Source organism: Sus scrofa, chromosome 6 (genome assembly GCF_000003025.6).
Source record: "Sus scrofa isolate TJ Tabasco breed Duroc chromosome 6, Sscrofa11.1, whole genome shotgun sequence".
Classification (NCBI taxonomy): Eukaryota; Metazoa; Chordata; class Mammalia; order Artiodactyla; family Suidae; genus Sus; species Sus scrofa.
Window position 1 is genome coordinate 144,205,826 of NC_010448.4, and position 23,971 is coordinate 144,229,796.

Below are 23,971 nucleotides of genomic sequence, written 5' to 3' on the forward strand. Positions count from 1 at the left end.
ATTTAAAAATAAGTAAGTGAATGAATAAATGAATGAGGGTAAAAATGAGGCCTCAGAGGTGGTGGAGGGAGGTGGGCACCAGAACATGGTGCCAGGTTCTAGTGGGGTGACCTGGATCAGCTCAGGCCTGATGCTAGTCACTCCCACATAGCTCCTTTCTTTCTAATCCACTTTTCATTCTTTTTGGAAAGGATTGAGGTCTCTGGAAAATGGCCAAAAAACAATTAAGGGAGCGGCCAGCCCAAATTATTGCTCAAACATCAGGAGGATCTGAGCCCTGAAAGCCACTTCTGTTCCCCCTCAGCTGAGAGGGTGGGAAAGAGTTCCCAAAGTCATAGCTCCTTTTAGGCGGATTTAGAAGGCATATAAAGGGCCCTGGCTGAAGACTTCCTTCCTCATTCTGCAATTAGGGCCAGAACACTCCATCCTCCGCGGAGAGAAAATGTCCATCCAGTAAGTATCTCCGGGAAACTTTTTAAAATGCCTCAGTGTGTTGATGGTAAATGGGCTATTTCAAGAGCTCCTGAAAAGGACTGATGGTCTGTTTAGGGAAGGCTTTGGGTCTTGGTGGAGGCATTTCTTCCAATGTATATATTGAAGCAAATATCTGGATTTCAGGTCTAAAGTATAGCAGGATTTGTGTGGCTTGGAATGGGCCTCGGAAGCAATCGTGAGCATGAAGTTTTCAGTGAGGCAGACCAGTGTTCCACTTTTCACCCAGCCATTTCCTAACATGCGATTTTTGGCAAATTAGCTTTTGAAGTCTAGGCTTTTCCATATATAGAATGAGAAATACTTACCCCATTGTGGTGGTGTGAAATTTAAATGAACGAATAGCATGCAAAGTTCATTTTATGGTATGTGCTACATAGTAAGTGCTTAATAAAAGATAACTATCATAATTAGACCGTCTAGTCAGAGCTCTCAATCTAAGTTACAGAATGGAGCCAAAGTGAGGAGGGAGAAAATAATCAAAAAATATGAGACTTAAATCTCCTGGTCTGACTACTTTTAAAATGTACTGCAGGAGTTCCTGCTGTGGAGCAGTGGGTAAATTATCCAATTTGTCTCTGAAGATACACCAGTTCGATCCCTGGCCCGGGGACAGGCATTGCTGCAGTTGTGTTGTAGGTCACAGCTCAAGCTCGATTCTATCCCTGGCCCCAGAACTTCCATATGCTTCAGATGCAGCCAAAAAAGAAAAAAATAATAATTAAAAAAAAAATTTTAAAGTAAAATGTTTGCAGCTCTTGCAGATTGGTGATAAAATGAGATGATGGGAAGAGATGATGGTATAATATGGGTGAGTAGGCTCAACAAAGGATGAGGTAATGACCCAAAAAGCTGGGTCTCCCAGCTTAAAGGAGGAAAGGGAATGAGACTATCTGGGAGGTGAGATAATGAATAATGCAGTAAGCTGAGAGTAGGGACAGGGCAGGGTAATTCTGCAGGAAGGTCCCAGTCAGGAAGAGAGGTGACAACAGCATTGACTTGTCTTCAGAAAAACGGGAAAACTGCTGAGGGCAAGTCCCCTGTGACATTAAAAGAGATAGGTCATTTTTGCTGTCATTAGAGGAGCCCAGATGTGGGCCCTTTTGCCAACCTGATCCATTTCCACCCCCACCAAGAACTGTGTGCTCCCAGCCCAGGCGAGACTGGCAGTGGGCACTGGCATTGAGCAGAGAGCATCTTTTCTCCTAAAGCCCTGCCTCTGTCTCCATGGACTTCCTGAGATTCTTCCTGGGCTTCTTCTTCATTATTCCACCATTTCAGAGTCGAACATCCTGCTGGTGGTTACAGGAAACTGTTTGAAACTGTGGAGGAACTGTCCTCGCCGCTCACAGCTCATGTTACAGGTTGGTCTCACCTATCTTGAAGCTGTCCTCTCCGTTTTGTTCAGATCTCTCTTCGCTGTCTCATCTCTCGGCAACTCTCAGCACAGGCTGCAGGGAGAGGAATCAGGGCTTGGACTTTTTATATGAAGAACCCATTTCTTCTTTTCTTTACTTCTCTAATATAGAAAAATGCTACCTGACTGGAATTCCTTGACATCTGGGACTATACGTTTGTCATCCTTAAACTGTCAGTATCTAGCTCATAGAAAATGTCCTGTAAATGTCTGTCCCATCACCTTTGGGATAAATGAGGGCCTGGTGACAAACATCTCAGATTATGACAATAAAGGGTCCATTATTGGACCCTGACTCCAGTCTTGGTTCTGGAGTCAGGCAGATGTAGGTGCTAATTGTAGCGCCTATCTTACTATTTGTGAATCCTTCAATGTGTTACTTAAACTTTCTGAGCCTCAGTTCATTCACCTACCATAAACAAACTTTTGTCTCAAGGAAATGTGCTGAAGATTAAATGATGTAATGTATCTGACACAAAGTGATCAATAGATGATTACTACTGTTATTATCTAAATTCACCATATGACTCATACAGCAGCCTTGCTTGGATATAGTATTATTGGAAGGGCCAAAGCCTGGGCAGTCTCCTTCCTCCCAGTTGGCTCTTCTGCAAAATAGAAGGGATGAGCCCAGTGCTCTTTCTCATCTAGATTCTATTGCTAACAATCTAGGTTCTAGCCATAAAGTTAATGGTATGCTTTTTAATTAAGCCATGCCTTCTTTTCAAGTTTTTATCAGAACTGTAAATCCTTATCAAATGGGCTGCTGAAAATGAGCTGAATGAAATAATACATTTGTTTTTAAAAATGGCAACGATCAAGCAGAACTTGCCAAACACTGCACTTTTCAAAGGATAAAAGGGTGCAAACCTAACTGTTTAAACTGAAGGCCTTAAGGCCCCTCTTGTGTGCCCCTCATTTTGCAGGTGAGGACACAAGCCTAGAGATGGCACACGGCAAATCCTGAATCAGAACTTAAGTCTCTGACAGCCCTTTGTACTTTCTGCTACAGCAAGTTGGCCTTCATCTGAACAGTGGCTTATATGTTCCAGGGGCTATAGCTCTAGATTACTAAAAAACAGTATTCTTGTTTCATTCAAATGGTTTGTTCTATAGACATCTTTTTTAGTATTTTGATCCCTACTTCTAATTCATTGCTCGTGTATATCAAAAAATTTGAAATTTTTCTCAAAAGTGAGACAGTAAAAAGGCAAAAGTATTGAGAGCCAGGGGAAATCTGATCGATGGAGAATCCCATTCCCCTCGGGATTCTTTGCTCTGTCTCCTTCCAGCCCTTTTTCTAAACTCTGAGATGTTGCCACATTTCCCAGCACTTGGTCTCCCTCCTAATGAAAGGAGGCAGGCATTTCCTGAGAGCTACCCCACGTGAGAGCTGGGAATGGAAATCACTGCCAGCTTTAGCATTAAGAGGCTGTCCCATAAGGCTGCTCATATAATCACAGCTCCTCCCCAGGGCAAGCCAGCCAGGGGCAAGGGTAAGAGGCAAGATTCTGTGTCTTTCCTTCCTCATAGGCAGGATCCCCCTCTGGCTGACCGGCAGTCTCCTTCGCTGTGGGCCAGGACTCTTTGAAGTTGGATCTGAGCCTTTTTACCACCTGTTTGATGGGCAAGCCCTCTTGCACAAGTTTGACTTTAAAGAAGGACATGTCACGTACCACAGAAGGTAAAGAACACTAGGTCCCCCTCCCCTTCAGGGGTAGAGCCTAGCTCAGCTCCTCCCTCCACATGATTTTCAAACTCCTGAACCCAAGAGAAGACTTGTATACTTGCCTCCAGTCAAACCCTCCTGGGCCAGTGAGTCTGCATGGAAACCTGGAAGATGCACTGCGGGATAATGAAGCAGCTAAGAACCAGAGCTTTGGGGGCTAACAGGCCTGACTTCAAATCCTGTGTCCCCTAGATGCCATTTACCAAAATGGCCTTTGGAAAGATATTAATCTCTAATTCTTGGTTTTGTCATCTATAAAATGAGAGTAATAATAGAATTTACTTCAGGGTCCATTACAACAATTAAATGAGAACACAGTGCCCAGCACATAGAAAGCATTTAGTAAAAACAATGGTTATTAGTATCAGGCCATGACCCTCTTGATTCTTTTCTGTTTTTATAATCAGAAAAACCAATGAGAGGGAGGAAGGAGTGTACAAAGGAAGAAAGGACCAAATACAAATATGTCAGAATAATACAAAAATGTTTTCTAAAAACAGGAAATTGTCACCAAAAGGCTTGAAGGCATGAGACATCACTCCAACTTCATTACGAAGATTCATTAACACCACAATAAATAGTTTGTCTTATGCCTTGATATTCAGGCCTGCTAGCAGCTTTGTTGATCACCACAGATTTCAGGCATTCTGAAGAGACATCAAAAAGAAGAATAAATGGAGGCTTGAAGTGGTTAGGATAACTTGGCTTTTAATAGAAGAGAAACAGTTCGGGTCAAGCAAAAACTTAGCTATGAAAGCATATTTTGGAAGTCAGACAAAGCTTTTATATGCCTTCTAAAGACCTTGGTACTTTTTCCTCTTCATGAAAGTGCAAAATCAGGTTTTAATTGGCTCTCCACATGAGAAATCCTAGGCAACGTATGTCATCTAGTTTGGGATATGGTTCAGGAAGCCTGCCTGTGCAAGAGACTGGATTCAAGAATACCTACTTTTAAAAGTGGCAAACTAGGAGTTCCCGCTGTGGTGCAGCAAGTTAAGGATACAGAGTTGTCTTTGCAGTGGTGCAGTTCGATAACCCCAGCCTGGCGCAGTAGGTTAAGGATCTGCATTGCCATAGCTGTGGTGTAGTTTACAGCTGTGGCTCGGATTTGATCCCTGGCCCAGGAGTTTCCATGTGCCACAGATGTGTCTGAAAAAGAAAAAAGAAGTAGCAAAATAAATTTATAAATTGAAAAAAAAAAAAAACCACAAGAGGAATATAAGGAAGATTGAAAGGAATAGAATTCAGCATACCTTGTTCTATATTTCCCCATTCAGTGTAGGGTAATGAATTACAAACTACAGAAACTTAGAGATCCAATGTGAACTACCCATGGGGCTGTGTGGTGTGATAAGGAAAATGCTTATTTTCCAACCCTGCCCAACTAGAGTTCTAACTCAGCTCAGCCGCATGTGCCAATCACTTAATTTCTGAGCTTTGATTTCCTCATTGGTCACTGTGAAGTTTATTAAGACATAAATTTAAGCTCATGGCACATTGTCTCTTTCTCCTTCAGTCACCCCAAGACTGACCTGATTCTTATTCTTCGTGTTGTGGATTTGTGATTCTGACTTGATAAGGGAACATGGAATGACAGACCATTCTAAGCTCCCCATGGTCTGCACTCCTTGCTCCAACTATGACCCTTTCCCATGTTTCATTGTCCTTCAGGTTCATCCGCACTGATGCTTACGTACGGGCAATGACTGAGAAAAGGATCGTCATAACAGAATTTGGCACCTGTGCTTTCCCAGACCCCTGCAAGAATATATTTTCCAGGTTACTGAAATCCAACTGCATGTTATTAAAGACATTTTACATTAGCCCTTTTTCTCTCATGGCTTTAAATTTACCGGACTGAAAAATCCATTTGCTTCTGCAGGTTTTTTTCTTACTTTCGAGGAGTAGAGGTAACTGACAATGCCCTTGTTAATATCTACCCAGTGGGGGAAGATTACTATGCCTGCACAGAGACCAACTTCATTACAAAGATTAATCCTGAGACCTTGGAGACAATTAAGCAGGTGGGACACAGTGCTCAGATGATATTGCTCAGGAATTTAGGATTTGCAACTTGGAATTAAGTCAACTGTGCTATTTGGTTGGAAGAATATGAAAGCCAGATAGATTAAGTTTCAAATTCCTGCTTTGTCATCAACTACTAGCTATGTGACATAGGGCAAACTTTGTTTTTCTCCTTCTGTGAACTTTTATTAAATATTTATTATGTTGGTTGGAGGAAAATCATATAAAATGCCTAACATATTCATTTGTAGCACAACTATTTATTGAGTCCCTTCCATGTACCAGAACTTATGCTAGATGCAGAAAATACATCAATGAGTAAGAACATGATCCCTGCCCTTCATTATTTTTATAGACTAGCATGGAACTGGCACATTTAATATTGAAAACCCTGCAACTCATGGTTCTAGGAAAGTATGTTGCACCAATTTTCCCTTCTTATAGACACTTCTTTTTGGAAATAAAGCTATATCTTAAATGAAAAAGCATAGAAAAATATCAGTAACATTAGAAAGTGACAAATTTTGCTGAGAATTTAGGCAATCTAATATAGATCTACATTTTCAACCAATATTTATTAAGATGCAGCTGTTTGCAAGTCATTGTTCTTGTCTTCAGGAAGCTTAATCTAGGTGGAAAAATCAAACAACTACATTACTTAACTATAGTAGGACACAGAGTGTGATGAAACCTTTCACAGAAGGAAAATCTTCTATGAAGCACAAAGATTACTTCTGGAAGTAGCTGGGGGATGTGAAGTGGTACAGATCAAGGCAAGTTTAAAAGTCTTGCATTTGAGTTATAAGTTTAAGAAAAAGTACAACTTCACTGCATTTGGAGAAAGAACATTTCAGATAGAGTACCAAGATCAAATGTACAGAGATGGGGAAATGGAGGATAAAGAAAATTTTATTGGCCTGATTTGCAGTATTTCTCAATGGAGGTGGCAGTGGCATTGGGCGGGTGGTACTTCATCATTGAGGGGATTTTTCCACACATTGTGGAGGTTTGGCAACCTTGACCCTATCCACTAAACACCAGACATGTCCTCAACCTCCCAATGTTCCCCAACACTACTCACTCTCCCTCTAGGGGGCAGTAGCACTCCCAGTTGAGAACTAGTGATCTAAAGCATAGCATATCAAGTGCAATAGAGACACAGGATAGATAGTAGGGTAGGGTGGAACTAGAAGTTTGAATAATGAACAAAAATTTGGAATAGTTGATTAGTTGATGGGAAGCTACTGAAAATTTGCATTCAGGGAAGTGGTATAAGGAGAGCTGTACTTTAGATTACTTATTCTGGAAGCTCTGTGGAAGGGCAAAATAGATAAGGGGTAGCTAGGAAATCAGTTAGGTGGAATTGACAAAACTGGAAATTCAGTGCAGCAGGAATAGAAAGGGAAAGTAATTCCAACACTGGGTCTCAATATCACAAGCTGATTTATAATCCCCAACAGGCTATATACTAAGACTTAACATATTCTCAATAGCTCTTTCTTGGTCTTTGATGTATGTTTGTAACCACATATGAGTGCGTGTGTAGATCATTTAGAGAAGTACTGAAGCTGAGTTTCTAAACCATCCATTTCAAGTTGGTAGTGAATCAGACTGCCATGGTAATCTAATTGGAAGTGCCAAGTTCATGGTATGGCTCCAGAGTAGACTTTATTAAGAGTCCAGTTCCATTGTGAACAGCACTATACTCTGATTTAGTATAGAATGTGGTTTTAACATTTTGAGAGGTTTTTTTGTTTTTTTTTTTTTTTTTGGTTTACAATTACTGAAATAGCCTCTGCTTCCAGCCTGATTCCCTTAAATATGGCTTCCTTAATTCAGAAGAAGCAATTTTTTTTCTAAAATGCAAGTATGAATGTGTTACTCCATCTAGTGCACCCATTGTTTCAAGATAAAATTAAGACGCAGACCTCTGTGGCTGGCCCATTTTTATGTCTCCTTCTCCAGGAGTGCCTTTCACCACAACCATGCTGAATGACTAATAATCCTCAAGCAGCATTCACTATTTCACAAATCTGTGCCTTTACATCAGGGTTCCCACTCCCTCGAACACATACCATTCTTCTCCATCTGGTTAACTTTTACTCACATTTCAAGCATGAGTTGGAGTCGTTGCCTTGGAAAAGCCCTGCTTCCTCTCCCAGGCTGGGTTACATGTCTTCTCTTTACAGGTGTTATTTTACACTTACCCACACTGAATACAAGCTTATTGTATACAGTAACACAGTGCTATCTAATAGAACTTTCTACAGCAATGGAGATATTCTGTATCTACATTGTCCAAAAGCCATTGAGCACCTGAATGTGGCTAGTATGACTGAGGAACTGAATTCGAAGTTATATCTAATTATAATTAATTTTCATTTAAATTGCTACCAAAAAAAAAAAAAAAAAAAAAAGGCGTTCCCATTATGGCTCAGCGGAAATGAACCTGATTAGTATCCATGAGGATGTGTTCCACCCCTGGCCCCACTCAGTGGGTTAAGGATCTGGTGTTGCTCTGAGCTGTGGTGTAGGTCATGGATGCGGCTTGGATCTGACATTGCTGCAGCTGTAGCATAGTCTGGCTGGTGTAGCTCCGATTTGACCCCTAGCCCAGGAACCTCCATATGCTGTGAGTGCAGCCCTAAAAAAGAAAAAAGAAAAAAGAAATTGCTATGTGTGACTACCATATTGGACAGTGCAAATCTAGACTGAAGTTCTTGGAAGCAAGGATCATCTGTTTTCCTATACCCTGGCACATAATAGAAGCTCAGTGAGTACTTGGTGAATGATTGAATGAATGAATGTCTTGCCTGTTATTTAAATGAGGATGGTAAAAACTCCCTATGCTTTAAAATATATTCTCCTCATCAAATAGAAAGAATTTGAGTTAGACAAATATATACTCCATCAATTGTTCATTCAATAAATCTTTATTAACCAGGTCCCAGGTAGAAATTCTAGTACTCTGCATTTTTAGACAAGTCACTTGACCCCTCTTACACCTCCAGTTCTCCTTATGTAAACTGAGAGGTTTGCGCTAGATTCGTGATTTTGAATTTTTTGTGAGAATCCAAATTGAATTAAAGCACTGAACCCTCTCTTCAAAAAGTTTCCAGGAGTTCCCTTGGTGGCACAGTGGTTAACGAATCTGACTAGGAACCACAAGGTTGCGGGTTCGATCCCTGGCCTTGCTCAGTGGTTTAAGGATCTGGCATTGCCGTGACCTGTGGTCTAGTTTGCAGATGCGGCTCGGATCCTGCGTTGCTGTGGCTGTGGCTGTGGCTGGCACCTACAACTCCGATTCGACCCCTAGCCTGGGAACCTCCATATGCCGTGGGAGAGGTCCTAGAAAAGGCAAAAAGACAAAAAAAAAAAAAAAATTTTCCATTAATTCCAAGAGATTCATGTTTCCCCTGACATCTATTTAGGTTAAGACTTTCTATTCTAGATGAATCCTGAATTTCCTTTCCGGTCCAAATTCATTCTATATGTAAGATGCTGGATTTGGTATTTAAGCTGCATCATATGAAATTGCCACTTTTATGAAATAAAAAGTATTGACTATCAGCATACAATTCAATGTAATTCAATAGGGGAATGTAAATAAATCTCAGGGTTCAAATTCATCACTGTTTGAGGACAATCTGCATGTATAAAAGTAAAGTAACCAATCAGAGTAACATCACTTGAAGAACGTAATCAAGAAGAAGTTGAGGATTTCAGAGGCATGAGGGGTCAGCATGGGGGTCAGAGGAGAGCTCTGCAACAGAGCTGGGACTTCTATAGGCTTGAAAAGGGTAGGATCCAGAGACATGGAGAAAATGCATTTAGGTGAAGGTGCAAATGGTAGCAATGAGGTCAGACTGGGGGACCAAAGATGTAATACAATCCTTCTCTTAATATGGGTGAAATTTGCTTTCCATCTTTAGGTTGATCTTTGCAACTATGTCTCAGTCAATGGAGCCACTGCTCATCCCCACATTGAAAATGATGGAACTGTTTACAACATTGGTAATTGCTTTGGGAAAAATTTTTCAATTGCCTACAATATTGTAAAGATCCCTCCATTACAAGCAGGTGAGTTTCCCATGTCGACTCTAATTAAAAGTATCTATAATATGAGAAAATTACTGGAAGTACAGGATGTCAGATCAGAAATATCAGGATAGCACTCAGATTTTAGGACGATTGCCCTCACCCTTACCCTACCAAGGTACCAATACCAGAGGGCACCAGAGTAGGAAAATACAACTTGAAAATACAAAAAGCAAGTGGCTTCATTCTATTATACAGTGGTTGAAAGATGTAGTATATTTGTGACATTGATCATGTAAGATTTAGATTCAAAGCCATCAAATATTTATTGAGCACTTAACTATGTGCCAGGTAAAATTAACATTTAAAAAAATATATATGTATGTATGTAGTATACATTCATATATATATATATATATGAGAGTGGACTAAGTATTTTGTGTGTTTAATTCCCAAAACTACAAACAAAACCTATTAATCCATAGATACGCTATAGAGAAAGAAAATTAAAACCAAAGAGAATACTCTTCAGAATTCTCCATTCATCCTCCATTCATTGCCAGAAATTTGATGACAATCTGGGTAGCAGAATTATTTGTATATATATCCATATATATATGGATTTTTGTTAGTGCTGCTCAGTATAATTCTTGAAGTATTGCCCCTAGACCAGCAGCATCACCTCGGAGCCTGTTAGCAATACAAATTTCAAGTCGTATCTGAGGTAGATTGAATGAGCAATTCTGGGGGTGGGCCCATAGGCAGTATGAAGCTTTCTAAGTGCACACTAAGGTTTGAGGACACTGCCTTAGTAATAAATTTTAATGTGCTTAAGAAGTATTATACAGGGTTACTGACACAAAAGCACACATACAATAACCTTACAGATAACTTAAGAGATTGTAAAAGACATTTGACCATACTAAAGTTTTGCCTTGCTCCCTTGACTTAGAACCCACTTCCAGTTTTAAGATGTGAACTCCACTGTACTTTGCCTGCCACACACTATTTGAGTGCTCTTTTCCAAATCTGCTGCTACTGGATTTTCCTGGGTGATTGCAGCTCCACATGAAATTTCTCTAAGAAATGCCAGTGACTGAGAAAAATGAAAATAAACTCTTTAAAAAATCAAGATCTGAAAATGTATTTCTTTGCTTGCATAAGCTGTTCTAAATGCTTTGTATTAAAAAAAAAAGAGGCTGTTCCACAGCCTTTTAAAACCACTTTATTTCAGACAAACAAGATCCAATAAGCAAGTCAGAGATCGTTGTACAATTCCCCTGCAGTGACCGATTCAAGCCATCTTACGTCCATAGGTAACTCGAAGGCCTGCTATGAATCTTCAGGAAAACTCAAGTTTAAAGATCTACTTTGCCTACCTTTGATACCAATCCTGATCATGATATTTTCTTGCAGAAACCTAAATTTAAATGTAATTAATTTCATGTAGGCACTGTTGATTCATATAACTGAGCATACCTCATGTGTATATATTTCTCTGTTGTTGGAAAATTAACCCTTCCCATTCACAGGTTTATTTCTATTCCTGAACAGTTTTGGTTTGACACCCAACTATATTGTTTTTGTGGAGACACCAGTCAAAATTAATCTGTTCAAGTTCCTTTCTTCATGGAGTCTCTGGGGAGCCAACTACATGGATTGTTTTGAGTCCAATGAAACCATGGGGGTAAGTCTTATATGTAGTTGCCAGGTTTCTGATTCTGAAGAATTTGTGTTTCATAATGGATACCTTTTCTTTTTTTAAATGCATCAAAATATTCTCCTCAATTTTCAAGGTTTGGCTTCATATTGCTGACAAAAAAAGGAAAAAGTATCTCAATAATAAATACAGGACTTCACCTTTTAACCTCTTCCATCACATCAATACCTATGAAGACAATGAGTTTCTGATTGTGGATCTCTGTTGCTGGAAAGGGTAAGAAAGGACATTGGATAAATGTTACATCTCTATTTGCTCCTAGAAATTAAGGTTTTGTTTTGTTTTCCAGAAGCTGCTATCAATATTTAATCTGAATTACATCTAGAAAAGCAAGAAGTATGCTTAGGTCACAAAATATAATTGAAAAAGCAGTAGAGAGTTTAAGTAATCAGTAAAACAAACTGAACCTCAAAAGTATGGTTAATGATTGAAAACTGATCAGGTCCATGAATCAGACCTAAAAAATAAAATGTTCTGTGACTTAAACTTAACTTCGCTCAAACTTTATTAAGTTCCCTTGGGGAGCCTTGAACTCCACCCAACCTGAGTTTGGAAAAAAAACAGGCCCGATTTCTTGAGAAGAGCAAGTCACTAAAAAAACAGTAGCTCCTGAGGATACAGACAGAATGGTGACAGAGGAACAGAGCACAAAGTATCAACAGCTGCTTTTTTTTTTAAAGCACATCCAGGAGGCAAGATTCTTTTCTCCACCCAGAGTGGGCAGGAGAAATAGTTCCAGTATACCTGTGTCGTTGGCAGTTTCTGAGTTGGGGACCAAAGAACAGGCAAGCATGAATCTTGTCTCTAAAATTATTTGTAATCATCTGTCCTCATGTTTGACTTCTTATTTTTGCAGATTTGAATTTGTTTATAATTATTTATATTTAGCCAATTTACGTGAGAACTGGGAAGAGGTGAAAAAAAATGCCAGAAAGGCTCCCCAGCCTGAAGTCAGGAGATACGTACTTCCTTTGAACATTGACAAGGTAACTGCCCTCTACATAGATTTCAGATATAACCAGAACATTGCATCTCTCTCAGGACTTTTTCTCCTGCTATATGTTTATTCATAAAGCCTTGAAATTGCACAGCTAGAAGGAACTTTAACAATTAACTAATTCAACTCCCCTCATTTTGCAAACGAGGAGACTGACACTCAGAAGAATGACATGATCCAACTGTGACAGAGTCAAAATGAACACCAGGTTTTGACTCTAAATCTGTTGCTCTTTTATTTACAAAATCCTTTAAATATATACTTTCTCAGTGAATATGGCAGGCCACTGAATCTTAAGGTCCTTTGTCAATTATGTAAATAATTTTTTTTAATAATTTGAAATTCTAGAGAAATGGACAAAAATGCTATTGTAGGGAAATCAGTGCATTATTTTGGTTTCTACAAACCTTCTGAAAATATCACTAAAGGGTAAACGTCATTAATAACCTCCAACAGTCATCTCTTTATTTCTATTTTTTCTTCCCTCCATTCAGTGACTTTCTTTTTAGATATCAGGGTGACATCAAGAATTTCAGTGCAATAAAAAATGCTAGTCAAAATCAATAAAAATACATTTGTTCATAATAAGTAATGAATATACACTCTCATTTATATAGGTATGAGATATATACACAAAAGCGGTTGAGGTACCTACATGGAATGCAAAACATTGTACCCAAGGCTTAGGTAAGATGTAGTGGAAAACAAACTCAATTTAGAACCAGACAGTACTGCTCTTAAATAAGCTTGTAAGCTTTATGAAGAATGTGAAAGGAGAAAGAGATTGAGGTGGGGCATTACAGTTAGATAAGTGAACTTCTACAAACGCAGGGAGGAGCTAAGTAAAACTTAATATGGAAATGTAAAACAGTTGCTGGGGCTAGTACATTAAAAGTGTAGGAGAGATGAGCATTGGGTAGAGGGACTGGGAAGATAGGCTAGAGTGATATTGTATGGGGCTTTATATGCCTTTGGATGTTATATAAATGATAGGGTACCACTGAGGTATTTTAAGTGTGTGGGGGTGTGTGTGTGTGGGTGTGTAGGAGGAGGGGTGTGTGTGGCATGATCAGATCTGCATTTCAGAAAGGTCACTCTGGAAGCATCATGGAGGACAATTTGAAAAGTGGTGAGTCGAGAAACTGGAAGCTAGAAGACTAATGCAGTAGGGCAAATAAAAGAAGGCAAATGTCTGTGTTAAGAAAATGGAAACTGGGAGATACAGGAAGGTACAAAGTTGAGAACTATTTAGGAGGTAGAATCAGCAGGAGATGGTATCTAATTGCATGTGGAGAGGAAGGAGTTCAGGACAACTTGCAGATTTCTGCCTTGAGTCACAGATAACTGAGTTTGAAACATGGGAGTAGAAGGAGCTAGTTTGCAAGAAAAAGAGCAAGGTTTATTGCATCCATGTTGAGTTGAAAGTATCCACTGGTCATCCCAGCAGAAACGTTCAATAGGCATCTGATAAATACGGATCTGGAGCTTAGAGGAGAAAACATGGTGAGAGATACCTTCAGCCCTCTTATTTCCCCCTTAAAAATCATATCTCTGATATGTAGTTGAATGTCCATAAAATACCAAGTGATTTTAGTAAGCTCTTATTTTACTATTTACTTAAACATTTCTTGCCTCCCTCCACATTCCAAAAAAAAAAAAAAAAAGAAAGAAAAAAGAAAAAGAAGAAAGAAAAGAAAAGCAAAAGAAAAAAAGAAAAAGGAGTTCTTATTGCCGCGCAGCAGAAACGAATCTGACTAGAAACCACAAGGTTGTGGGTTCGATCCCTGGCCTCTTTCAGTGAGTTAAGGATCCAGCATTGCCATGAGCTGTGGTGTAGGTCGCAGACGTGGCTTGGACCTGATGTTGCTGTGGCTGTGGTGTAAGCCAGCAGCTGTAGCTCGGATTCGACCCCTAGCCTGGGAACCTCCATATGCCACGAGTGTGGCTCAAGAAAGAAAGAGGAAAGAAAAAAAGAAAAGAAAAAGAAAGGATTTTTCTGAAGTTGTCATCACTTCCTGAAGAAATATCACCCAATTATAGAATGTAGAACTTTAGTGGTGATGAAAAATGTCTGATGTCACCTTAGACCCTACCTTCTCTTTCTTCCAATAGTTATTAACTAACCACTGAAACGTTACATCATACTAATTATTTCAATGGGTATATCAATAGGATACACTCCTTGTTCTTGTGGAATTTACCTAGTGTGATAGGGAGGAGAAATGAGATTCAGTAATGATAATGCATGTCAGCATGAGCACCTTGAGGGAGGGATAAATTGCTTCAGCTAATAAGAGAACAGTAGAACACAGTCATTTGCAGTATTTTGGCTTAAGAAATGGAATTGAAGCAGATCAATTGAAGACATTAAGAACAGTTTAAGGAAAGTCAAAGAAGTGAGGAGAGACAAAAAAAGTAGAGTGAACTGATTGCAATCCAACTGGTTAGAGCATAAGCAAAAGCAGTGGAATAAATGGGGGAGCTAAAAAATGTAGGTTGATATCTTTGAAGGCTTTCCAGCCAGGCTAAAAGGTTTGAACTTTATTTGGCATGTGGTGAGGAGATAGTAAAGATTTGTGAATGGAAGAAAAGCAAATTCAGAACTGATGCACTTAGACATCAAGTGTATTGACTCTTATGGTTGTCTCTGCTGCTAAACGTCTGGCTTCCCTGAGGAAGTCACTCAATGAGCAAGTTACTCTATAAATTTCAGCTACCTGCTCTGAATCCTAAATTAATGACTAAATAATACCTAAGGTCATTTGAAGCTTTGATGTTCTAAAATAAGGCTGTGTTGTGTGTAAGCAGTGTTGGAAATGAAGAAAGGATGGCAATAGGGACCTGGGACTGGAGAGCCTTAAAATGACTCAGGAGAGAGAAAAATGTAGTGGTAGTTGGAACAGACAGACAAAAGTGAGAGTTGCTACAGGTAGAATTGAAAGGATCTTGCATTTGCTTGGATGGAAGAATGAATTAAGTCTTAGACACACAAAAGGCCATAGAGATCCTTTTGTATCTAGAATGGAGATACCTTTGGAAATAGGAAATGTAACAAGCAGAACAGGTTTGGAGATAAACATGAACTGTAGAAATGTGGAAAAGAGGGACAACAGGTAAGAGAGCTGACTCTGGGATAAACAGACCCAGGGTGACCAGGGCTTCCAGCTCTGCCACTTTCTAGCTGCATGATTGTGGCACAACCTTTAACCTTCTTAAATTCCCTTTTCTTTATTTATATCTGCCATGTTGGATTGTTGTGATCAGTAAATGAGGTGATACGTGCCAGCCACTGAATATGTCCCTCTCACAAAGTAGGTATTAAATAACATTCATTACCATCATCATCAACGACAACAAAATCAGCATCAACAGCATCTTCATGAAGATGTCTTATAGGCTCTTATGGAAGTGCAGGTCCTTGCGAGTCCAAGCAGGTTTGGAAGAAAATACCTGATAGTTATTGGTATTGAAATGATGATCAAATACATGCAGATCGATAGATGAGATTGCTAGCAGTAAAAGTTCATATATTAGAGTAAATTTTCTAAAATAAACACAAATTTGTTTATTTAAAAAAATGATGATATCCAGAAAATGATTAGAGAAAAGAAAAGGTGATAAAGCACAAAGGTTGGGGAAAGAAACTTTCCTGTACAGAGAGTGGTAGGGAAAGAGGAGCCAGAAAAAGAAAGAAAAAGGTCACCAAAGAGCCCCAATTATAGCTAACAGAGGGTAACATGACATTTATAGGGCAAGAGGGGAGTTTCATTGGTGCCCATTGCTACAGACAAGTTGAAAAGCATGAAGACTGAGAGCCAAACACTAGATTTAGTGATCTCCAGGGGAGTAGGGAGAGAGTCAAAAATCAGGTTTCCAGGCACTAAAGGTGAGCAATTGATGAGAATGTGGGAGCAGTTACTATAGCCTGCACTTTTAAAAGTTTGGCAGTGAAGAGAAAAATAGGTCATAGATTAGAAAAAGCAGAGATAGATTGAAGGAAAGGCTAAGGAGAGGAAAGAATATAAGATGACTGAAGTTTCCAATTTAGTGATTAAGGTAATGATATCTTTAGACTATATCTTTATTATTCTTGAATAAACAGTGCATTTAAGTGGTCCAAAAATCAAAATAATCTAAAAAGGTACACTCTAGGATGTCTCACTCCACCTCTTATCTGCATCCATTCATACCATTCCCCTTCACTTTCGTAACTTTTAATGTCTTTCCTTTTCCTTCATTTATACAAATACAAGAAAATATATATCTATTATTATTTCCCCCTTTTTACACAAGAAGTAACTTTGTATATCCACATTTTTGTTCCTTGCTTTTTTTCTTTGAATAATGTACATTGAAGGTCTTGCTTTTTTCAGCTGCGCAGTGTTTGTGAACATTCCCAAGACCCTCACAGCTGAGCAACAACGTTTTCCCCAATCTTTGGCTACTGCAGATAATGTCACAAGGAATCACTTTGTATGGATGTTTTATTATGTATGTGTAGATACATCAAAAGCATAGACTCTGAGAAGTGAGATTGCTGGGTCAGAGGATAAGGGGACAGGCTGGGAGGAGGGATGGACAGGTTGTGGGTTTGGGATTGGCATAGGCACACTGTGGTGCATGGGATGACTGGCCAATGGGGACCTGCTGTATAGCAGAGAACTCAACCCAATATTCTGTGATAATCTATATTGGAAAAGAATCTGAAAAAGAATGGATGTCTGTATATGTATAACTGAATCACTTTGTTGTAGAACAGAAATTAACACATTGTAAATCAACTATGCTTCAGTAACTTTCAACAATGAAAAAAAAATAGTGAGGAGGGAGAGTGAAAAGGAGGAGCCAGTTTGTTGAGGAAAGCAAAGTTAATGTTACAGATATCTTACATTAAAAACCCAACTTAATAATAGAAAAATTGGGATACAAGAGTAAAATCATTAAAAGTATGGTCATGTAAGTAACATCCTCAGCATCAACACTTGAACCTACTGTATGTATGTACAAATATGTATTTTTACACACACCACTGTCTCTGTCCCAACATCACCATGAAGTGCCTTAAGGCACCATTTCATAGGATCTCACAAAATCCATTCCTTTCTTGGCTCCTCACCTCCCATCTCTTCCCAATTCTGAAAATCTACCACTATTTCCTCTTAATTCATAGTTCATCACCAGAAAAATCCCCTGTATCCTCTGCTCAGAATGTTCACTCCATTTTCTTTCTTTTATCAAAATATGGCATTCTCTCAAGGACTGTGGTCTCTCCGGCAGCATTTTCCAGGGGTGGCACTTTCTCCTCCTACAGCCCTGTCACCTTGGGGCCTGAGGTTGGGGTAGGTATCCCCTTTGTCCCACTTTGCTGCTTCCAGACCATTGTTCCTTCCACCCACCCTTAAAATCATCCAATTTTAAATCTCAGTCCAGCTAATTACATACCCAAATGGTCTGTGTACATACATATACATACCCCCCCCATTATTGTTCTCACCTATCCACTACTACCCCCTCCTTTCTGGCTCAATGTCATACTCCCCGATTAACTGCTGACTCTTGGTGATTTCAGCATCATAGATGATTCTTCCAATACCCTGGCCTCTAGGTTCCTTGACCTCTTCCACTGATTCTATCTTCCATTCTATCTCAGCCATCCACTCCCCATAGCTATTCAGTTGACCTTGCCATTACCTTTGGCTGTGCTTCCATGCTTCCACCATAACTTTAGTTTCATACATAACTAAGTAACCTTAGTTACTTGCCTTATTGCACTTCCCACCAGGAATCTCTAATCTATTGAACTTATACCTTCCCACCATCCTTCACTCCCTTAAGGACTTACCTTTCCTCCTGTTCAATTAAAATTTCATGGTCAATAGTTACAATCACTCCCTTGAGTAGACCCTCATTTCTCTTGCCTCTTTCCTACTTTATAGAACTCATTTGTCAAAATCATAATCCTAGTTAAATTCAACTCTCCACCCACTCCATGCTTGTACCTCTAAAGCTGAAATAAAGTGCTAAAAACACACAATCATTTTAATTGGCCCCCTTTTTAAAATACATGACCACAAACTTTATAGCTTCATCTTCCAACTTCATTTTCCTAGTTAAATATTTCACACTCTCCTCTCTTCAAACTTCTAACACCTCCCACCTCCACATCCATTCTCAGCTGATGGTTCTGCTTCCTATTTCACTGAAACAAATGAAAGAAATCATAAAAGAATGTAGACTCCTGCCACCACATCTACCCACCCACCAGCATCTGTACTCATACTGAATTACCCATCATCCTATTCAGAACTAGTCTTTCCCATCCTCTCTCACCCACTCAAGAACATCGCTCTACAATGCTCTCTACCTCTCATATATCATCACTCTCCTCCCATTTTCATTAGATCATGCAAAAACGTAAACGTCTCATCTTCTCCTGCCAAAAAATTTACCCCACCTGCACTAATCTCCATCTTTCTTGTGACAACTCCAGCTTTTACTTGTTTTAGGCCAAAAATCCTGTAGCCATCCTTGACTCCTTTCTTACTTTCATGCCTCTTTCCCTACCTCATATCCCATCTACCAGGAAATCCTCTTGGTTCTACCGTCCACTCCTCACTGACATCATTGCCACCAGCCTAGTCTTAACCATCGTTTTCTTTGGACTGGCTTCTACTACAAGACAAACTGATTTCCCTGATTTCACTCTTGCATCTCCCCTACTCCCAAAGGTGATCTCAACAGAGCAGCCAAAATGATTCTTTTAAAAAATGAATCATGGCATGCCACTCCTCTGCTCAAAACCCTCCAATGGCTTCCCATCTCTCACTCGCAGAAAAAGACCAAGTCCTCACAATGACCTGTCAGCTTCTACACACTCTGGCCCCATTACCCCTCAACCCTCCTCTTCTACTCTTCTCCCCCAAGCTAAGTCAGGGCAGCCACACTAGGCTCTTGAATACTCTTCAGGAGCCTCTGATGTACCCCTACCTCAGGCCTTAGCAGTTTATTCTCTCTGTGCAAATCCTCTTCCCCAGATGTCTACCCTGCCAGCTTCCTCATCTCCTGAAAGCTTTGTTCCAAATGTCACCTTTTCAATGAGGCCCACCCAGACTACCTACTAAAATTTCAGCTCACCTTCCCTTCACACTTCTGATCCCCTTTACTCTATGCTATTCCCTCCCCATTAATAGAAACATTTTTTTTCTATTAATTATACTTGTTTATATTCCCAAGCTAGAATGTAAACTTTATGATGACAGGGACTCTGTTCTCTGAATTATCCCAAGTGCCTAGAATAGAATCTAACACAAAACATGTACTCAAGTATTTGATGCAGGTGTTATTAAATGAATATGTTCTTTGAAAGAGCTCATGATAGCCACCCTTTTCATAAAAAAATCTGAAAAATCCCTTGAGGGCAGTGTGAACGGCAAGAGAGCTTAGAAAACCCCTCGTCTAGTAGTTTTTCATTTTTTTTTTCCTTTTTTGACAACATAACAGTATAATTTTATTTCAAATAAAATCAAAATGTATCAAATATATCTCAAAGGAGATAAACACACTATGGATACCTAAAGGTTGAAGTCTCTGTTATTCTGAAGAATACTTCTTTTTTTTTTTTTTTTTTTTTTCCTAGAGCCCCATCCTCAGAGCCCTAGATTTTCTTTGAGGACAGTCTCATTTCATAGATGAAAAGACTGAGTGCCTACAAGGTTAAATGACTTTCCCAGTGACTGACATGGACACAGACAGCTTTCCCAGTCATGTTTCTGGGCTCCCCTTTCTGGATTTTTTGCACTGCTGCTTTCTACATATAGACTTAAGAAATGAAGAACTCAGGAGACAAAACTCAGGAAGACTGCATCTATGGCTGCTTCATTTTTCTTTCCTGCTCACTGACATTTCTGTTATCTTCTTTCTTAGGCTGACACAGGCAAGAATTTAGTCACACTCCCCAACACAACTGCCACTGCAATTCTGTGCAGTGACGAGACCATCTGGCTGGAACCTGAAGTTCTCTTTTCAGGGCCTCGTCAAGGTGAGATGATTTAGGAAAACACCTCACAGGTGAGAAAACAAAATGTTCCACTCAAAGAAATTAACTGGGTTTTCCTAAGCCTGTGCTCTACCTTGTAGCATTTGAGTTTCCTCAGATCAATTACCAGAAGTACGGTGGGAAACCTTATACATACGCATATGGACTTGGCTTGAATCACTTTGTTCCAGACAGGGTAATTAATCCATCTTACTAATATTTGAACAGTACTTGAAGTCATATGCTAGTCAAATAAAGCACATTGACTGATTGATCGATTGATTTTTCTTTCTTACAAACAGCTCTGTAAGCTGAATGTCAAAACTAAAGAAACTTGGGTGTGGCAAGAGCCTGATTCATACCCATCCGAACCCATCTTTGTTGCTCACCCAGATGCCTTGGAAGAAGATGATGGTAATAAAAGTAACAGATGTGTCTGAACACTCCCTTTTTATGGAAGTTCATATAGTTAGTTTACTAGGAGAGGAGTTATATTGATTATTCTTTAATGTTCAGAAATAATCATTTATACTATTGAATGGGACAACACTAAAGAATTTAAAACCTATTTGAAAATAAGCTTTATCTTGTGGTCAGGTTTTGTTGATTAGTATTAGAAAAATGCTAAAGCACCATCTGGTATCATGATGGAACATCAATGTCTGCTGAAGATGAGGGAGGAGGAAGAAAGAGCAACATGAATTCTAGATTTTTGCTTTTCCTAATCTAGATACTTTTCTAAAGAGGAATAGGGTTTTAAGGAGGAAAATTGAGTATTCTAACAGATCCAAGAGAGGGAGTTCCCAGGGCACAGAGGGTGAAGTGTTGTCACTACTGTGGCTCAGGTCACCGTTGTGGCACACCTTCAGTCCCTTACCCAGAAATTTTCACATGCCATGGGTGCAGCCAAAAGCATAAAAATAAAAATAACAGGTCCAAGAGAATGGGAATGAGACTTTGTGATTCTGAGTTTTTTGTTTGTTTAGTAAGCTGGGGCTAGAAAGGGATCCAAGGCAAAAGCCTATGAAATGGCAACTCAATTACAAAGCATCGGTTTTAGTTAACTATTGGTTAACTAGGACAAAGATGTAGTTTCTATTCACTGGGATTAAAATATGGAAAACCACAGAGAAATGAATAAAGAACTGTAGAGCCATTTTACATTAAGTGATTTTACACATACAATCCATTCAGTCAAAAAGTTTGTTCTTATTTGAAGGAAGTAAACTTCCAGTTAGGTCTTGGAAATTATAGAATACCTAACTGTTTTCAAAGTCTTTTAACATACATTTTTCACTCATTGTCACTTCTTTTTGCAGTAGTTAGAGCAGGTTTAAATCTTATGATGCAATCACAAAGCCATTCATTCAATAAGAATTTAATGAATACTCACTATGTTTTAATCATTATAGTAGGCTGTTAGAATACAACAGGAGGCAAAGCAGATATGGTCACTCTCTTCCTAGAGTTTAGAGTCCAGGGGCATAAAGAGTTTAAAAGGCCCTTTCAGGGTGGTCACCCAGCCAAACAATGGAAGAATTAGAACAAGATATCAAGTTATATAGGTTTCTTTATTTGTCATTGTAATACCTCCTATATTATTTCAATGTCATTTAATGTATTTCTCTGAGATTTTTTTAAAATTCAGCATTATCTTATTAACTTCTGATTAACAGGTGTAGTTCTGAGTGTGGTGGTGAGTCCTGGAGCAGGACAAAAGCCTGCTTATCTCCTGATTCTGAATGCTAAAGACTTGAGTGAAGTTGCCAGGGCCGAAGTGGAGATTAACATCCCTGTCACCTTTCACGGACTGTTCAAAAAATCCTGAGCTCATTCTAGTGTGATGTTTCTGGTGACAAAACCCAGAGAATCATAGTCAGGTCTGCAATCAAATTCTGTTTAATTTTAGACTGCAGTATGTAAGGATTTTAACTTGCAGATGCACACAGTTTTGCAGTGTTTTACAGAAAGCACAGAGTTGAGTAAGCAACTCCTTTTAAAAAAAAAAAAGTATATGCTTAGATAATCATACTTCCTCAGTGAGACAGGCAGATCATAACTAAAAGCTCTTTTTATATTTACAATCAAATAGAAAGTGAATGTGGATTTATTAAACTGTTTTTTATTCTTATTATAAAAATGTATTTTAGGTACCTCTCTGCTCCAATTATTTTTTGTTTAGTTGTTAAGTTGTTTGGTTTTTTTTTTTTCCCTTCTCGTTTATTTCTTTTTTTTTAATTGTTATTTCCCCAATACAATTTTTTTTTTCTACTGTACAGCATGGTGACCCAGAAATCCAATTATTTTTTAACATTTGAAAGCCAAAGTCTTCTACACCTGATTTGTATGTGGCTTTGCTGTGTCAAGGCGGTAATCTTGCAAAAACGCTTAATTACTAAATGTCAAACCAAACTTTTGTTCAAACCAGGGATTATCATCTAAGTAATCGTTGTAATTGTATGCGTATATGTATAACGGTTCAAAGGTTCTCAAGTTTTATGAACTTTAACATTTTCATTTGGTATAAGTAATTACTACTGTTTCCGATTTTATAATGAGAACACCTATCTCTAATTCACCAAGGGCTCTCAGCCAAATAACATTGCAGAGATTGTTATCTATTAAAAGCTTACATGACAATAAAGCGATTACTTATAGTAGTGACTGCAGTTTAACAGAGCATAAAATACTTAGAGTTTCTATTTAAAATTAGAGTATGGGATAATAATATAGAGGAGGTATACCTTGTTGCTTCTTCTGTTTAATTATATTTCAGCCCTGCACAAACACCTGACTGAAGAGAAAGTGAAAAAAGAGAAAATGTTGTCATTAACGTTCAGATATTCATATATTTTAAGTACTTTTATTTTACTTATTCTGAGCTACATATTGCCCCCCAAAAGAAGATTGACAAAACAATTTTATTCTGTATCTTAATCCTGGTATCTATTTTATGCTCAAAAGTATTACGTAGCATTGCATATAAGCTGATCAACATTGTGTTTGACTAAGTAAAAATAGCTTTAAGGAACAGATTGACCAGAGTATTTGATGCATCCATTTCTTTATTTAGATAAAATGCAAACTCATTTTTTTAATTGTAAATATTCATTAAAACACACTTTTCAAGGAAAATCTGGAAGTTACAAAAAAGTGGAAATTATATAATAAAATCATACAGAGCTCGTCTAAGCTTAGCTGTTGGTCTTTTCCATCATTTTCCCCCTGTGGATTTTTATTGTAATTATTATGTCTTTGTGGGTAATTCCTCGATAAAACTAGATATCTCAAAGAATAAAAATGCCAGAAAATAACATGGAATATGTGACTATAGGTAAACATTAGTCTTTTGGCTTTTTGACATGTGGCACATGAGCATAATTCTACAAAGAAGGCAGTTTCACAGTTTCAACATTAGATCACTGCATTCCTTTTGATGACGTCCTAAAAGACTATTTTCCCATTGGTTGCTGTGAAAGTGCAAGTACCATCCAAAAATTAATGTGAAACACAAAATG

The 23,971-nt window shown here is 38.7% G+C and overlaps 1 protein-coding gene across 2 annotated transcripts; it reads left to right on the plus strand.

Moving 5' to 3' along the window:
• Nucleotides 253-23,646, plus strand: RPE65 (RPE65, retinoid isomerohydrolase). 2 transcript variants are annotated; one of them, XM_003127931.5, is made up of 14 exons: nucleotides 311-453; nucleotides 1,774-1,856; nucleotides 3,443-3,593; nucleotides 5,310-5,417; nucleotides 5,521-5,662; nucleotides 9,596-9,743; nucleotides 10,936-11,017; nucleotides 11,256-11,388; nucleotides 11,498-11,637; nucleotides 12,278-12,407; nucleotides 20,342-20,456; nucleotides 20,555-20,649; nucleotides 20,756-20,867; nucleotides 22,130-23,645. In XM_003127931.5, the coding sequence occupies exons 1-14, from the start codon at nucleotides 443-445 to the stop codon at nucleotides 22,279-22,281; spliced, it is 1,602 nt and encodes a 533-aa protein (XP_003127979.1). In that variant the 5' UTR covers nucleotides 311-442; the 3' UTR covers nucleotides 22,282-23,645. The 2 variants fall into 2 exon arrangements, with proteins under 2 accessions (XP_013851743.1, XP_003127979.1); XM_013996289.2 differs by lacking the exon at nucleotides 10,936-11,017 and having other exon boundaries at nucleotides 253-453; nucleotides 11,234-11,388; nucleotides 22,130-23,646.